The sequence below is a fragment of the Salarias fasciatus genome, chromosome 12, assembly GCF_902148845.1.
Source record: "Salarias fasciatus chromosome 12, fSalaFa1.1, whole genome shotgun sequence".
In the NCBI taxonomy this organism is placed as follows: domain Eukaryota; kingdom Metazoa; phylum Chordata; class Actinopteri; order Blenniiformes; family Blenniidae; genus Salarias; species Salarias fasciatus.
In genome coordinates, this window is record NC_043756.1 from 14,575,272 (window position 1) to 14,591,003 (window position 15,732).

General features: G+C 40.2%; 3 protein-coding genes across 4 annotated transcripts; 1 reads left to right on the forward strand and 2 right to left on the reverse strand.

Moving 5' to 3' along the window:
• Positions 1-141: 141 nt before the first annotated feature.
• On the reverse strand, positions 142-3,537 carry gtf2h3 (general transcription factor IIH, polypeptide 3). Its single transcript, XM_030105283.1, has 13 exons — positions 3,339-3,537; positions 3,138-3,217; positions 2,931-3,037; positions 2,304-2,446; positions 2,157-2,219; positions 1,807-1,836; positions 1,687-1,715; positions 1,517-1,591; positions 1,382-1,435; positions 1,216-1,284; positions 994-1,129; positions 631-667; positions 142-541 (listed from the first exon to the last, which is right to left on the reverse strand). Exons 1-13 carry the CDS (start codon positions 3,346-3,348, stop codon positions 472-474), a joined length of 903 nt encoding a protein of 300 aa, XP_029961143.1. The 5' UTR covers positions 3,349-3,537; the 3' UTR covers positions 142-471.
• Positions 3,538-4,039: 502 nt separating this feature from the next.
• On the reverse strand, positions 4,040-6,370 carry LOC115398493 (Rieske domain-containing protein-like). 2 transcript variants are annotated; one of them, XM_030105287.1, is made up of 4 exons: positions 6,043-6,370; positions 5,456-5,687; positions 5,313-5,347; positions 4,040-5,092 (listed from the first exon to the last, which is right to left on the reverse strand). In XM_030105287.1, the coding sequence occupies exons 2-4, from the start codon at positions 5,661-5,663 to the stop codon at positions 4,790-4,792; spliced, it is 546 nt and encodes a 181-aa protein (XP_029961147.1). In that variant the 5' UTR covers positions 5,664-5,687; positions 6,043-6,370; the 3' UTR covers positions 4,040-4,789. The 2 variants fall into 2 exon arrangements, with proteins under 2 accessions (XP_029961147.1, XP_029961146.1); XM_030105286.1 differs by having other exon boundaries at positions 4,042-5,092; positions 5,456-5,676.
• Positions 6,371-8,546: 2,176 nt separating this feature from the next.
• Positions 8,547-14,826, forward strand: LOC115397754 (kinesin-like protein KIF24). The gene is made up of 13 exons (XM_030104213.1): positions 8,547-8,605; positions 8,691-8,959; positions 9,464-9,536; positions 9,784-9,946; positions 10,090-10,187; positions 10,324-10,542; positions 10,675-10,762; positions 10,986-11,107; positions 11,221-11,326; positions 11,417-11,488; positions 11,692-11,801; positions 11,933-12,038; positions 14,695-14,826. The coding sequence occupies exons 1-13, from the start codon at positions 8,547-8,549 to the stop codon at positions 14,824-14,826; spliced, it is 1,617 nt and encodes a 538-aa protein (XP_029960073.1).
• The last annotated feature ends 906 nt before the right edge of the window (positions 14,827-15,732 follow it).

Below are 15,732 nucleotides of genomic sequence, written 5' to 3' on the forward strand. Positions count from 1 at the left end.
TCATATTAATTTGAGACCAGTATTGATTGATGAAAAATGTTTTCCAAACAATATTGAAGTTACTAAAATACTGTGCATCGAGTTCCAGTGTCCCCATGCTTTAAATAAAAGGTTAAGTGAATATTCATGTTGACAGCTCAACAGTGTGTGAAAAACTTTATTGTATAAAAATTCAGATAAAGAACTTTTTTTTCAAAAGTAGTAAATGTTATCCACACGAAACCAATATGGGCAAAATATCTTAAGAAATTTGAACAACAGTGCATATTTATACAAGTTTGCAAATATTGATCAAACTATTCAGCAAAGCCAAAGTTAAACTCACAAAATGAAGTAGTGCTTCTCTCATTTTGAGAGTAAACAGTCATTTCAAGTGTTTGTCACCTTTAGTCATACAAAGGTAACTTAATATTTATACTACTAATGTAGAGTAAAGCCACCACAACATGTAAAAAAAACCCCAAAAATAAATCACGCAGGTTGCTTGAGCTTCTTCTTTTTGGGCTTGACCATCTTCGGAAGCTGGATTTTAAAGGCAGTCCTGGAAAAAGATATCAGCAAAACAAAAATGTAATTATGACGTTGTTCATTTCTTAATAATATGGTGTAAATGTCAGAAACGGAACTCACTCGCATGTTGTACAAATGGGGCTGAAGTTGCAGAATACTTGAGAGGAAAGAAGAAAGAAAAAGTCACCACAAAAAAGCAAATTATTTTATTATCTTTATCCAAAAAATGATCAGTTCAGAAGACGCTGGTGTGCTATGAAGAAAGTTTGTGTTGGACAGTTTGGTGGGAAAGTGAGAGAAACACAGTTGAGATGTTTGTTCTTGTTTGAAGGAGAGCTGGCATCTGTTTTGGAAAAATGCTGAGGCTGGACGTGCCCGGTAAGAGAGGAGAGGTTCGTGGATGCCTCACTTTGTTCAACCTGCTTTGTGAAAGGAGAGGATTGTTTCCTGCATGCGCTCTTCTCAACTGGGAGCTGTACTCACTTGACAGGCAAACCGAGCACACGTAACCAATTTCAATGAGATTTCGATGGCAGAAACACGCAGCTCTGTAGTCGACGTGTGCGGGCGGAGGGAGGACCAGCTGCGAACGCTGCTCGATGTCTGGCAGAAACACCCACTGATCACAAAACACAACACAAAACCTCTGTGTTGGAAAAGGAGACGGCATATTCTCTGTGGAGTGAAACTGAGCAGCACTCTCACCATAAGATACTGAGCCAAAGCAACTTTCTGCGGTATCTTCAGATACAATCCTCCGGTGATATCACAGGCCTGAAAACAAAATTAAGTAAAAATAACTGTTTGTATATGACAGTCAATACCCACTCAGAATTTAACCAGACAGTATGAGAAAGTACTGAAAATGTACCTGCTGAAGGAGACCCGAGTCTGAGTCCAACACACAGGCATCGATCAGGATGTTCTGTTATAAAATAAGAATGTGAATATCTTAATAAATAATGAAAGAAAAAAAAAAAAAAGGAAATTAAGAATTAATTTGCACCTGCTTCTGGGCCGCAAAAATCACATTCATGAAGTTCATGTACTGGAGGGCACAGTCGTCAGCTGCTTTAATCACCTGACCAGTGGAAGAAAGAAGAGACTGCTTTGAGCCGAGTGGGAAAAAAAATGGAAAGAAAAATGTCTGGATGAAATGAGACTGTTAAGACTTACCAATATTCTTGACTTTATCTCCTGTCCAACTGAAAAATAAATTTAAGATATGTGATTATTAAATAATTATATAAGTAAACTGAACTCATTCAATGTGATTGTTAAACATGAAAACATTACCTTCCAGTTTCTTTGACACTCTGTGGATGTCTGATTATAAAAGGCTTGAGTAAAAGAAAATCTGTTGTCATGTCTTCTGACGCCCAAGAGACAGGAAAAAATCAAAACAAAGGAAACAGATTACAGTTATGAAACAAATTACAAAAAGTACAGTAATGAGTGGGCTGGGAATGTTCTGCTGGTAACAGGACCAGGCGTCACTCAGATAGTGAAGGAAGTCCTGTTTGAAGAGATCACTGCAGACGCAGGGTCGCATACTAATCTCTCTTCAGATCTCATCTATGAGGTATCCCCCAAATTTTCAACTTTTTCATGTTTAAATATTTAAATTGCTTTCATTGAAAGGATACAGCAGAGAGCTTTGGCAAGAGATCCAGCCAACAAAGTATCAGTTGAATTTCCCCGCACTTCAGCTGCAACACATTGGACAACATAATTAACACCCAAGATACACTACATTCATATTGTACATGAACCAAATATACAAAAGCCCTTACTTCTTGACATGATGTTCCTGATTTCTTCAGCAATTACATTGTTGGCAACAGACAGGAGTTCATATTTTCCATCCCCACTGGAGGAGGCTTCGTCTCCACCACCATCTCCGTCTCTCCAGCTCTTACTGGGATACAAGAAGTGACTGAAACAAAGTAAACAGGAGCCATAAGATGAGAAATTAACACAGCTCTGGCATAAATAGTACTTTCATAAAGCTTTTGTGTCTGTAATCAAACTTTGCTTTGCACTGTGTGTGTAGTGATGATGGAGGTTCAAAGGAGTGAGAAAAAGAATTCAGAAATTGTTGCATTGTTAGTACTGACACAATGTTGTGTCAGTAGCACTTTTTTCCAGCTTAGTGATTTAATGCATTTACGTCCATAGGCAAACCCAAACCCTTACCATACATTTAGCTGTGGCATTTCTCTCTTCTGGCTGGATGAATAAAATTTATTTCACTGAATTGATGATTTTGATCCCTTTAAGTGGAAATCTGAGAGGCATCTTAACTGTCACTTTGAAAATAAATACAGATGAGTTGTGTTTTCTATGAGTCCTTAAAGGATCAGAGAATTACTATCCCTGAACACTAGATTAATTCTACATCTTCAGGTGTCACGTGGTACCTGTCCTGGCAGTGGCTCGCGATGACAGCCAGCTTGTTGGTCCTGGTCATGGCCATGTGAGCGTTTCCCATCACCATCACCGCATCCATACACTTGGACAAGGTGAACTGAACGGGCAAATAAGATTGGAACCGCGGTAATAAGTTAGATTTAAAAGCTGCACAGCCTGATAGTCACGAAAGAGTCAGAAAACACAGGAGTAAATACCTCGGGCTCACGCTGAGCCTGCTGCCCCCACCATATCGGGTTCACATCCACCACGATGGCCAGCAGGTTAATTTCTTCCTCTGCAGGACAGGTGGAAATGTTCATATCGGTAAACTATCAGAAATGCTCCCAAGAAAAAAATATATTGACAGTGCAAAGAGAACGAGAACGAGCAAACTGAACAAAGTAGTAAATGCATACCTGCTGCCATCACGAAGAAATATTTCTTTTAACAGCCCGTCTGTCTTGTTTTATCTTTTGTTTTCCAGCATTTCTGGTTGAAACCACTACACGGTCCTGGTAAATATTGGTGGTCAAAGCCAGGTCATTAACAAAACTTAGAATTCAGCAAAAACTATAAAAATTGGCCCAAACAGAAAACTGCTCCGATCTCCCGTCTATATGCGTCATCAACATGCGACGTCCTACTTCTGCGAGCTTATTGTTGACGACGCGGTGCTCTGCTGCCCCCCAGCGGTCTCTGTCATGTATGACAACAGCTTCTGCATGGTGAAGCAGTGGTGATCTTGCCTCACACCGGAAAAGTCTGTTAAAACACCGACAAGGTCTTTCTATGTGGTTTTCATGTTCTCCCCATGTGTGCATGGTTTTCCTCCCACAGTCCAAACACAAATTAAGTGGTGAATTTGTGAAATTTCATCTTGTCTGTCTCTGTGTTCTGGACTGGTGACTTTTCCAGGGGGTGCCCTGCCTTGCCCATAGCCAGCTGGGATTGCCTCCAGCGAGCTGGGGTCCTGCACAGGATTAAGCAGCATAGAAAATGGAAAGATAGATGGAAGTGACTGTGATTTGAACAAAAACTAATTTAATATTTCATAAAACTATAGATATAAAAAAAATAACATAATGTAATCCTGAACAGTTTTGAACATTTAGTTTAATAGACATTTTCAAATGTGGCCAACAACAGTCATCACAAAAAGCAATATGACTCTAAATATTGTGTAAATCATAAATATACATCAGAGAGGTTGGGTCTCTTGGATGTAACTGCACAAGATTCATAGGATTTTTTTAAAAATCTATTTATAAAAAATAATTCAAATGTTCAGATAATCTGAAGGAAACTCAGAAAAAAAACTTTGAAGACCAATGACAAATACTTGTTGTAGCTTGATGCCATGGGGTGTTTTGACTAGTTTCTATCACTAGACAATCTAATCCTTCACAACTGATCATATTCAAAGGGTGATCAAATGTTTTAATGGTAACATTTTAAATGCAACAACTTATGTTCAGTGTATAATATTCAATAGATTGTTTTTATAAGTTTTTATAAAACAATTTACTTATTGTGCATGAGAGAAGTTCCACATGAAAGAGTATATCTGACAGATCAAAGTAAATGTTGCCTGAAATGCACCAAAAAAATTTAAAACTAGAGAAACAGTATCCCTTCAATCAAATATTTCTTTAACGAAATCAGTCCCTTAAATCATTCATACATTTTTACAAAGCTTTTTCACTCCTTATTCCTGGTTTAAAGATGATATTTTTGGTGTTTGTAACACCTTTTTTTTTTTTGCAAAACTAGTTGTTTTTGCAAACATTTGAACTTTCACTACAAAAAAAAGTCTCTTCAAATGTCCTTGAAGCTGAAAAGTATGTTCATTTGTCTAATCAAAGTATCTTTAACTATCCAGCTGTATGCTGAGTTTGAGTTTTGGCTGGGCTTTCAGTGGGACACTCCTGTACCTCTCAGTTTGATAGGTGTCAGACTCAATGGTTTCAGCGCAGTCGTTCAGTGTTACATACACATCGCCGTTAACCTCTGTGATCTTGTGGATTCTCTGTTTGACACCTTTGGAGCGCCAGTGAGTCCTGAGGGGTCTGGCTGTGGGATCATCCACAGCTTGATAAAGCCCTTCCCCCTCCGCAAGCGTGATCTTGTACTTGTGCCACGGGCAGACAATGCACAGCCGCCCATTAAACTCCTGATGGTGACACAGTAGAAAAGTGTTGAGAAGAATCAATGATCACAGTGAAAGCTTTAAAGACAGCATGATAAGATGATGATTTGCTGACTAGGAAGCAGAAATAACACCTGTAATAACAGGAATTACACATGTGAATGACTGTCAAAAAAAAAAACAAAAAACAAGCTGACTTAATTATTTCAATATTTAGACAAAGCGAAAAGAGCAGAAAACTCACCTCAATGTCCCCATGCTGTAATGTACCCCCTGAATCTGAAAAAAAAAGAGACATTTCATAAGCAGCCACACAAAAAGCACATTTCAGACTTAGAAATATGAACAGATCTCCATATGAACAACTTCCACGCGTTAAGATCTTACGGTAACAGCGCATGTCCATGGCATGAAGCTGTCCCTGATGGTACAGGACCAGCACATCTCTGCATCCGTTCACCAGCTTGGTCACACGCCCAGCCTTCACAATATCGTCCTTCTTTCCAATGAAGTGGGAGGAAGGTGCTGGGGGGGAAGATGAAGGGGGAGGTGTAGAGGAGGACGAAGCCTGAGAAGTCTCTTCCTCAGACGACATCACAGTAGATTTCCTGATGAAGATCAAAGTGTGAAGAAAAGCTTATTTTATACTCATGATTGAAATAAAAAGTGTGAACTATTTTTTCCACTGCCTTCACTGCAGATTGGCTTTAAAAGTCAACAATGTACACTTAATATGAGGATTAAATTTATGCTTCACCATCTACAGATGCATTAAACTTTTTGCTGAAATGTTTAAATCAAGAGAGCTTCTCCCAGAGATACCTACAGATTTCATCTGAGTCCCTATATTCCTCTCTGATAACCTGACACTTACAGCTGGCATTCCTTCAGATTAAAATACGAACAGTTCAAGTCACTGCTCGCTGAGGCTCTCATGTGTAGTTGTGCAAAGTAAGCATTCAGATTGTACCTACCTTTCCCGCAGCCTGGTTACATCTGAGAGTCTGACTATCGCCTCTTGTGAGATCTGTGTGTGGTTGCCATGGCAGCGGCTCTCACGGGATGCTCCTGGTCTTCATCCAGCTGGAGGCTGAAGATGCTGGGAACTGGACTACACGTCTACCAGGCTCGTCTCCATAAAAGAAACACTTACACGCGCAAAGCAGTATGAAGTAAGTCCTCTGTTTTCATCTAACAGAAAGCCCGAATCATGTAAACATGCTCCAAGTTGAAAATGCGCACTCTAACTTTATAAGTTTCGATTACTGGGTTCGAGAGGCGGCAGAGCAAGAGCCAATGTTGTGTGTTTCATCCAAAGTTGTCCCCGGTGAAACACAGAACGGACGAAGAGAGAGGCCGTCAGTTCCGCGTGGCAGAAAAAAGTAGATATTACAAATCAATTGAAAGAAAACCACTAAAGAAAATACTGTTCTTGTTAGAAGTGTATTTTTTAATAAAATCCTGCCAATCCAGCCTTCAGAATTCTGTTTTCACGATTCAATTCACACTGAACGAAAATAGTAAATAAGTAATGATATCTTTTTTCAATGTCAGTCAGAAAATATGTCATAAATCCGAATATTAATAGCATATTTCTGATCAAAACACGAGGTTCAGTCTGTTGGGGGCACTGTCCAGAACTCATTGAGATACAGTGCTTTTATTTATGTATTTATTTATTTATTTATTTATTTATTTATTTATTTATTTATGTATTACTACTTAGGGTTTATTAGGGCTACGATTGATATTGCACTTGTATTTTATCATTGAAATGACATGTCTGATGCCACACTGCTGATTATAATAATTCAAATACTGTATCTGGGCTTTCCAAGCAAATATATTTCTAAAAAGGCACTGAAATCAACTCAGCACAGCACTGGAACATGTTGCGTTTCAGTAATTGTTTCAGGGATGAAACTGGTTGTTGCGGTGACATAAATAAACCCTGCGCTCACTGCCACAGCAGCTCTCCATTCACTGAGCCGTGCAGTCAGCTGGGGGAAGTCTGGCAGGCTTTTTGTCTTAGTGGGTGTGCTGGTCGGCATTAAGCCTTCTGAAGGATTATCTCGATCTGAACTGAGCGTAATTTGACCAGTTGTCTTTCTGAGATCCAGCACCGAGAGTCAGAAGCTTGAATTGTATGAAAAGCTTCTGCAGGAACCACGCCGCCTCAGTCGTTTCTGTCGCCATGGAAACCATCTTTGTGTCCGGAAATACTGACACTACTCAAACCGGTAACTTTGTGAAATATTGATGTATCCTATTAGCTCACGTTTCGACTCCAACACCGAGTTCTCTGAGTAATTTCTTCCGTAAAACACAACTCGACAAGTGTCACAGGTAAGTTCGTTTATTTATAGCTCATTTCACAGCTGGACACTATAAGCTGCTTTTCATTGTTTCACATTTTTCCCACCTTAACATAACTCTTATTTTGGGTTGTGGTCCAAGTTTTCAATGTCAGACCACAGCCAATTTTACCTTACATGAACAAACACATAGATGTACTTTGTTGATCTGTGAGTAATTCCTCTCTGTTCTGGTGTTTTTATTTTGAGTTCACAATTGTCTGAACCAACCTGCAGAATTTCAGCATTGTATACTTAACCAATGTGATTTTTAAAGCAAACTTCATGCAATTTATTTGCTTCCAACCCAAGGCTGATACTGATTGTTTACTAGATGACTAATTACTTTAGATCTTTATTGATCCCTTTGGACAGTTTCTTTCAGGAGATTAAAATAAGTAATGGGTATCAACTACCCTCCAGTTTGTAATTCCATTTTATTCCACTTGATTTACATGGTACCAACTAAAGCATATCAATCTTATGACACTTTGAAATTAAGCACATGGAAAAAAGAACAACAATTTTTCATGGGCGAGGAAAGACAATAAAAAGCGAACAACAACCCTCCACATTTACCAGAAAGAAACCTCTTGCAGAGGCAGACTTAGAAGTTGGAAGCCATCTGCCATCGGCCAACACTTTCATCTTAGGCTTGTGTATGAAGAGAATCTCACTCATGCCACATGGTAGGACTATTGCAGCTGCTGACAAGTCTACTGTAGAAGCCGTCAGTTGCTTGCTGTGGCAGCTATATTTATCATATTTGCCAGTATACAGAAATGTGTGCCGGCTGCACTGTGCTGCCCTGACCCAGTGTCGCATTTCAGCATTATACTGGCTCTGCTCGCTACCAGCAGAGCAGCATGGTGTTGGCGGTGTGTGACAGTGTCTGGCAGCAGTCTTTTCACAGAAGTCACTCACTAGGGGAAAACAGAAAAGAACACACACAGTTGTGAAAATTGTGATTTGTATTTATTTCTGTTCAGTTCCAGCAAAGTTTAACTCTTTGTCTTTGCTCTCAGTAACATTATTTATTTGCATGTATTTTTTGTGAACTGTCTACCTCCGAAGGATCAGTGGAGAGATCTGAAGCCATGAAAGCAAAAGAGTAAGGTGAGAACATGACGTTTTGCCTGTACGAGTGTCTGAGAGCAGTTGGACTGCAGCAGCACTATGCCAGGTAAGCACTAATGCACACGACAATTTTAAACTAACACTTCCTTTGTATTAAATCTGCTCGTCCCTTTCTGTCGTCTGTCCTTCAGGTTTACGTCAGCAGGGGTTTGTCGTGCAGCCCATCTTTCGGAGCTGACTATAGAGGACTACCCACACCTGGGAATCTGCACTATGGAGGAGAGAGCTCGGCTCTTTGATCTGGTCCAGATGATCAAAAGTTTAGACTTGGACATCCTTGGATCTGATGAAGATGACAACTTCAATAGCAATGCTGCTGCTGCCCAAGATGCTGAAAGCTATGCTGTAGTGAATGGAGAATTCAACTGTGGTGACTCCAGAAATCCTGATGACGATGCGGGTGATGAAGAAGATGCCAGACTATTATGCATTCAAAGAAGGCTAAATTTCAGTATTGACAGCACTGACCGTCATCAGAAGCTGTCATTTTGTCCTGTGGGCTCTGCTAATGTTAATGTGAGTCATGATTCAAGTCCTCAACACATCCAGGGAAGAGCTTTAGCCGTGCCCGTGCAGCTTCATCACGGAAACCTTGTGGTCTGTAACTGCAAAGGAAACAAGTTCAAGCCAGATGCTGATAATCTTCCTTTTGATCATCATTTGGAAGAGAGTTTTAATTCAGCCATCACCAGAGGAACTTCCATGCACAACTCTGACAACATATTGCTATCAAGATGTGCATCATTCCAAAATCCAAACCCCAGATCTACAATCGTTTCATCAGAGACATCTACAAACAAAACACCTGGACCCCAAAATAGAAAAGGAATATCTAGAAAACAGAGCCTTCCACCAGATATGAAGAGAACTACCTCATTTGGATGCATGGCAAAGCCAACACCAGTTTTTGAAGTAAAGGCAGCAGCTAACTACAACTATGGACTACCTCTGAAAGTCCCTGTAACTCCGAGCAAAAGGTGGGTGTTGATAATTTGGTTCGTCTCATCTGCTGGCCTACTTTTTACAGTTAAATATAATGATCACAGCTATTTGTTGCTTACATGCACTGAGCATAAAAGAAAATAACTAGAGGAACTAACATGAGGCTGATGTAATTCACATTTACTTTCTGTTTTGGTTGGTTTGGATAACATAATTGCATGAATGTATTTTTTTGTGTGCTTAGTCATCGTAATTTAACTACAATATGTTTGTGTGTACCAGGAGGGTGGGAGAGCATCGCATAACGGTTTGTGTGCGGAAAAGACCTTTGACACGTGTGGAGAGCAGAAGAAAAGAGTCTGACGTCGTGACGGCCCCAAGTGGAGAGTGTGTAATTGTTCATGAAAGCAAAGACGCTGTTGATCTCTCTCCTTACATACTGGAGGTAGACCACGACACATCATTGTTTCATAACTGAACATTACTTGATTTCAAAAAGTCCATTTGTTTTAAAGTTACCCTGTCAAACTAGTGTGTTTTTGCTCAGTTGGACATCAGCTGAGGACATTTTTTATCTCAACCCTTTAGCACAGGTTCTATTTCGACCATGTTTTTGATGAGAGGAATTCTAACGAGGATGTGTATCAAAATACTGCCTATCCCCTGGTGCAGCACATGCTCAATGGGTACGTTAGTTTTGATATGATAATATAAATTTTCATCATGGTGTCTTTTAGAATGAAATATTTAAGTCAAAGTTAAAACATATTTCACAGTTTCTATGTCTGGATTCACCTTTATTTGTGTTGTGTGTCCCCAAAGAGGCAATGCTACTTGCTTTGCATACGGCCAGACAGGCGCAGGGAAGACTCACACCATGCTGGGCTCACCTCCCGGGAGACCGGGGTTGTATGCACTGGCAGTCCGAGATATTTTCACGCACCTTTCTGCAACCCGCACACACCCATCTCTGCAGGTGTTTGTCAGTTTCTTTGAGATCTACTGTGGTCAGCTGTACGATCTGTTGGACCACAGGAAAAGGTGTGTGTTTCAGTTTGATTTGCTGAAAGGCGTTATAACTATATGAAGAGACATGTAGTGACACAAGACTCCTTTGTTTTAGTATTTGGACTTAAAAATATTATTAAATATTTTGCTTTTCCCCGTCTGGAGGTTGTTTGCAAGAGAGGACGGACAGAAGATGGTTCATATTTCTGGGCTGCGTCATGTCAGAGTGGACTCAGTTAACTCACTGCTGGAGGTTTGTACTCCTCCACTGTGTTGAGAAACGTCTTTAGACTGTGTCAGTCTGAGTTGGCATTGTGATCAACAGTTCAGAGTTTAAGTCGCTTGGTTTTCAAAGAGCTCTGCTTCTTGAAAAAGAGGAATAAATATACCTAATAGCTCTGTCTTTGAAAATTGCTCAGAATTTCAATCTTTGTCATTTTTTTTCATTTCTTGTCATTGTTTGTGGCTCTACAAAGGTGATATCACATGGTACAAAAACACGCACTCAGGGGATGAGTGGTGTGAATCCATGCTCATCTCGCTCTCATGCCTTGCTTCAGATTCAGCTGAGGAACTCAAACCAACAGATAGCTGGAAGGTGAGATACACTGCATATGTTTTATTATCTTTTGGCCTAATAATGTGTACATATTTCAGTAATGCACAATGACTGAGCTGGGGGAATTGTCATTTTTGTCATTCTGCATGCAGAATGTGGTTTGTGGACTTGGCAGGAAGTGAGAGAGCGTCAGATACCAAAGAGCCAGACAAGCAAAGTCGCATGGAGGGAGCTGAAATCAATCAAAGCCTGCTGGCTGTAAGACACATGAACTTGTAAATCCCATAAGAAGACAAAGATACCTTTGAATCTGTGTTGTTGCTAACTTTGTTATGTGTTTTTTCTCAGCTTAAAGAATGCATCCGGGCCCTCGATAGAGATCAATCGCACACACCTTTCAGACAAAGCAAACTCACTCAGGTATGTTAAATTCAGTTCTGCTTTACTTGTATAGTGCTAAGTACATTCCTCTCATCTTGTTGCATTTTACATTTGACACAAATTTAGTGAAAGTTAGGACTGATGCAGCTGATGGTACAAGCCTGCCTAAAAATAATGGGTGACTGTTTGTTTCTATAAACATTCCTGTGTTTTCATGGTTAACTTTGTTATTCTTTCTTTAGGTCTTGAAAAATGCCTTTATTGGTGACTCTATGACATGCATGATTGCCAATATATCACCTGGACACGGAGCAACTGAGCACACACTCAACACACTGAGATATGCTGATCGGTAAGAGTTTTGTTAATGCCTGTACACCAAAGTACTTGATCTGGACTGACTAGCTAACTAATGGTGTTTTCACACAGTGTAATGTTTTTGACTGATTCTCGAAGTGTTGTTGTGTACTTGATCTCTCGTAGGGTGAAGGAGTTAAAGGGAAAAGGAGGACAGCGAGGAAGAAGAGGAAGTAAGACGGGGCCCTCCCCTAAACACAATCTGTCCAACAGCAACAGCAGCAGAGGCAGCGTTGGCCCCCGAGGGAAAAGTCTACCTGAAGAGTCAACTCTAGGGAGACAAAAAGATTCTGGGGCCACTTCTCATACCACAAGGTTGTTTCAAGGGAATGCAATTCTCTGCTCCACACCCAAAAACAGCAGACGCGGCAAAGAAGCAAATGTAATTGACAGAGATGGAATTGGACTGGAACATCTTACCCCAATTAGAGTGTGGCTGGATGTGGGTGAAAAAAGCAAAGAGAGTATTGCATGTGGGGGTAAAAAAACTGGAGTGGAAAATAGGAGATACAGCAGTCCCTCTGTTAGTAAGAAAAACTACAAAGACGGCCCAATATTGGGACAGCAAATAGATAATCAACTTGATTCGTGGGTGCTACAGAACGAGAGAACAGCAGATCGGGACAGTTTATCTTTCACTAAAAGGCAATCTGAGCTCAACCACAGTGAAGAAGTCAATCAACAATTCTCTGTGAAAGAGGAAAGTGGAGAGGACAGGAAATGGATAGAGCTAAGAAGACGAGTTGAAAGCAGTAGAGACATTAATTCCAAAGAAGAAAAAGAACTAAAAAGAGATTTTCAAGACTTTGATGGCAGCAGCGAGGAGAGAAAGATGCATCTGAGAAGGTATCATGAGGCGCTGCAGAAGTTTATCCCTTCAACTTCTTCATCTTTTCATCTTGAGACTCCAAGTCCTCAGACCTCTATCTCTTCTTCCATTCCTTTATCTTTTCTCCGTCACTCTTCTTCTCTCTCAGTTTCTGCAAATGGGTGCAGTGGTCCAGAAGAGTATTTAGATACTGATGCAGTCGGGGGTGAGGTTAGAACTGAAGCTAATAGAAGACCGTTTCCTTTAACGACCGGTGAGTTTCACTCACTGAATGAAAGCGCTCCAGTCCAGCACTATAATCATAGCGAAACGAGATGTGAACAAGTCAGAGGTGAAAGTCAGAAGAAGTTGGGAGGAGCAACAGGTGACAAAAGAGTCCCGAAGAGATCAGCTGGAACAGATATCCAACACAGGAGATTGGCTTGGGATGCTACACAACAGAAAGATCCAGTGAATGTGACAACAATATTAACAAATCTAAAGGCACAAGTATCTGACAGCAATGACTCAGAAGACAGAAAAGCACTTGGTGTGGAAATACACAATGCCTCATATTCCCCAGCTGATGGAATGTGTAGTGCTAAGCAGGAGGCAGCAGCTGTAGTGTCTGGCTGTGGCCTCTTTAGCCACACTTTGGAGTCAACCCCTCAGCAAGATCCAGCAGAACGGCCCCTCTCCCCAGCCTGTGAACAAACCAACACGTTCTCAACCTCAGGCAAACTCAGTGATGTCTGTCTTGAATTCAGTAACGCTGAATGCAATTCCAATGTTCTTTTTCTACCACTGAAGCATAGTTCAGAGGCAGTGCCATCAAGCAGGTACAGTGAGAACAAACCTTGTTTTACCACTAATGCCAAGGCTGTGAACAAACAGTCCAAAGCGCCAACTCACAACAAAGAGCCTGAAGCAACAGTTCTAACTCAAAATGAGGCAGACTCTTTCAGCTGCATCATGGACCCTTTAAGCATCTCCCTGCTTCAAGTAGACCAGCAGCCTGCCACACCCTCATTCCTCCAAGGGGACAGCGGCTCACCCTCCAGGTTTGAGGATGAAAGCACAGAAGACAGAACTAGAGACGTGGGAAAGGGGTGTCCCACGTGTGCAGAGATGGTGGGGAAAATTGCTGAATTTGAGGATGAAGATTTTCACCTGACCCTTTTAGAGCTGCCGAAAATAAAATCTCACGTTCCAAAAACAAGTGACTCTAGGGCAGCAACTATTCACACAGCACAAGCCGAAATCTGCAGACTGGGTAAGCAGCTTTTTTTCAGTGCATGTTCATAATTCTACTAAATGAGGTATGTAATAAATTTTCTGCCTCCCTCAGATAAAGTTGAACCTCTGAAAGGCAGTGGAGACTTCCTACAGCACCAAGAACACTCTAAGAAACCCCAAACGGCACCAGCTCTCGGCATCAAAGATCCTGCATCTCGTCACAAACACTTAACATGTACTTCTCTGCAAACCCCTGCCAAGCAACCTGCTGTTCACAACTTTATGGACGCTAGCTTACTCAGTTTACATGAAGCCTTAACAAATGCAAGGGAAATCCCATCCAGATCTCCACACACATCTCTCATGTCAACTCCACAGCCAGAGACTATCTCAAGTCAGTTGAACATTGTGCCAAGCCAGTGTCATGCAATCACTTCAGACTATGAGAGACACTCAAACATTTCATTTCAACCTAACAAAACTGCAACTTTATTGGGCGAAGAGGACAGAAGCTGCCCGAAAACTAGATCCACCATCCATCTGTTTACCCTGGATGACTTGAACCATGCCAAGTATGGACTATCTGCCTGCTTAAAAATATTAGAGTGATTGTAAACGAATGCCTTACAGAATATTCATGTTTTTAAAATTAATCTACCTTCAGGTGGTGTGTCATCAAAGCCCACTGGGAGCAACTGAAAGAGATGGATGCTTTGTGTCATAAAGAAGGATTGCTTCTTCACCAACAACCTGATATGGTCAGAATAAATCAAATTGAACTGTTTTTTTTCATTGCTGAAAGTACCCTTTTTATCTGATCTCACTTCTTGTCTGCCTCTCACAGGGTTTTGGAGAATATGTACACAGGCTGGAGGAGATCATGGAGAAAAAGGCTCAGTGTGTTCATAGCATGCGAGCTCAGCTGCAGCCGTATCTGAAGCCCATTCATTACAACCACTTAGAACAAAAACAATAACAACAGCACCAACGAAAGTCCATTTTAACTTGAATTGAACACATTCTAGGGATATCAATGTGTTCAGGTGCAGACTGTAGTATATACTGAACAAACCTAATATATTTTGATTGACAACCCTAACTATATTGTTAGTTCGAGAAAAAGAAAGTTTTCTGTAGTGAGGTTTTTTCTATTTAAATATTTTTGGGTAAATATCACTGCATGTCAAAGATGTGTTTTTATTAAGCTAAAATTACAAGGAGACCGATCATATGTCTGAACATAATGTGTATAGTTCTATGTGTGTTTTCATTTGCTATTTATATTCTGATTGGTACTGAATAGTATGATAACATTTCATACATGTTTGGCTGTACAAACTTCCTTGCATCTATTTGAAAAACAAAACACTACAGTAAATTTTACATGTGTGTTATTTGAAAAATTAAAAGTTTCATTTCATAAAAACACAGAAGTCGTTGCATAACTTTATTAAAAAAGTACACTTGCGGGATGAACATGGTGAAAAAAAAATGACAGCAAATACGATAAAGACTTTATGTTAATTTGACCATGTTTTCACTTCAATGACTTAGTTGACCTATTTCAGTGGTGATGAAAAGAACAATCATTAGCATAATGAATAATCCCAGCTCCATTTCAAGTAGGTAATGTTATAAAATAATGTTTTTTTCTGAATATTTCCTGAAGTCAAATAATTTTTGAACGCTTGTTTCTGTCATGGGGACATTTAATCCCAAATGTGAATGTTGCCCTGATGATTCATTATTTGATAGCAACTCAATCAAGTCAATTAGACTTTATCATTAATCTAATAAAAAAAAAACTCTAAGAAACCTCGACTTTCATAAATGGCAACGTGGAAATACACACCTTACATAAGAGTTTTATAGTTAAAATAGT

Excerpts from the sequence above, each read along its gene's own strand:
- LOC115398493 (XM_030105287.1), bottom strand. The coding sequence starts at position 5,663 with ATGTCGTCTGAGGAAGAGACTTCTCAGGCTTCGTCCTCCTCTACACCT. Across the intron at positions 5,348-5,455 it reads CATGGACATGCGCTGTTACC|ATTCAGGGGGTACATTACAG; the intron begins GTAAGATCTTAA and ends TTTTTTTTTCAG. Across the intron at positions 5,093-5,312 it reads TACAGCATGGGGACATTGAG|GAGTTTAATGGGCGGCTGTG; the intron begins GTGAGTTTTCTG and ends TGTCACCATCAG.
- gtf2h3 (XM_030105283.1), bottom strand. Across the intron at positions 2,447-2,930 it reads GCGAGCCACTGCCAGGACAG|TCACTTCTTGTATCCCAGTA; the intron begins GTACCACGTGAC and ends ACTTTGTTTCAG. Across the intron at positions 2,220-2,303 it reads CAGGAACATCATGTCAAGAA|CTGAAGTGCGGGGAAATTCA; the intron begins GTAAGGGCTTTT and ends AATGTGTTGCAG.
- LOC115397754 (XM_030104213.1), top strand. The coding sequence starts at position 8,547 with ATGACGTTTTGCCTGTACGAGTGTCTGAGAGCAGTTGGACTGCAGCAG. Across the intron at positions 10,543-10,674 it reads CTGTTGGACCACAGGAAAAG|GTTGTTTGCAAGAGAGGACG; the intron begins GTGTGTGTTTCA and ends CCCCGTCTGGAG. Across the intron at positions 11,489-11,691 it reads GACAAAGCAAACTCACTCAG|GTCTTGAAAAATGCCTTTAT; the intron begins GTATGTTAAATT and ends TTCTTTCTTTAG.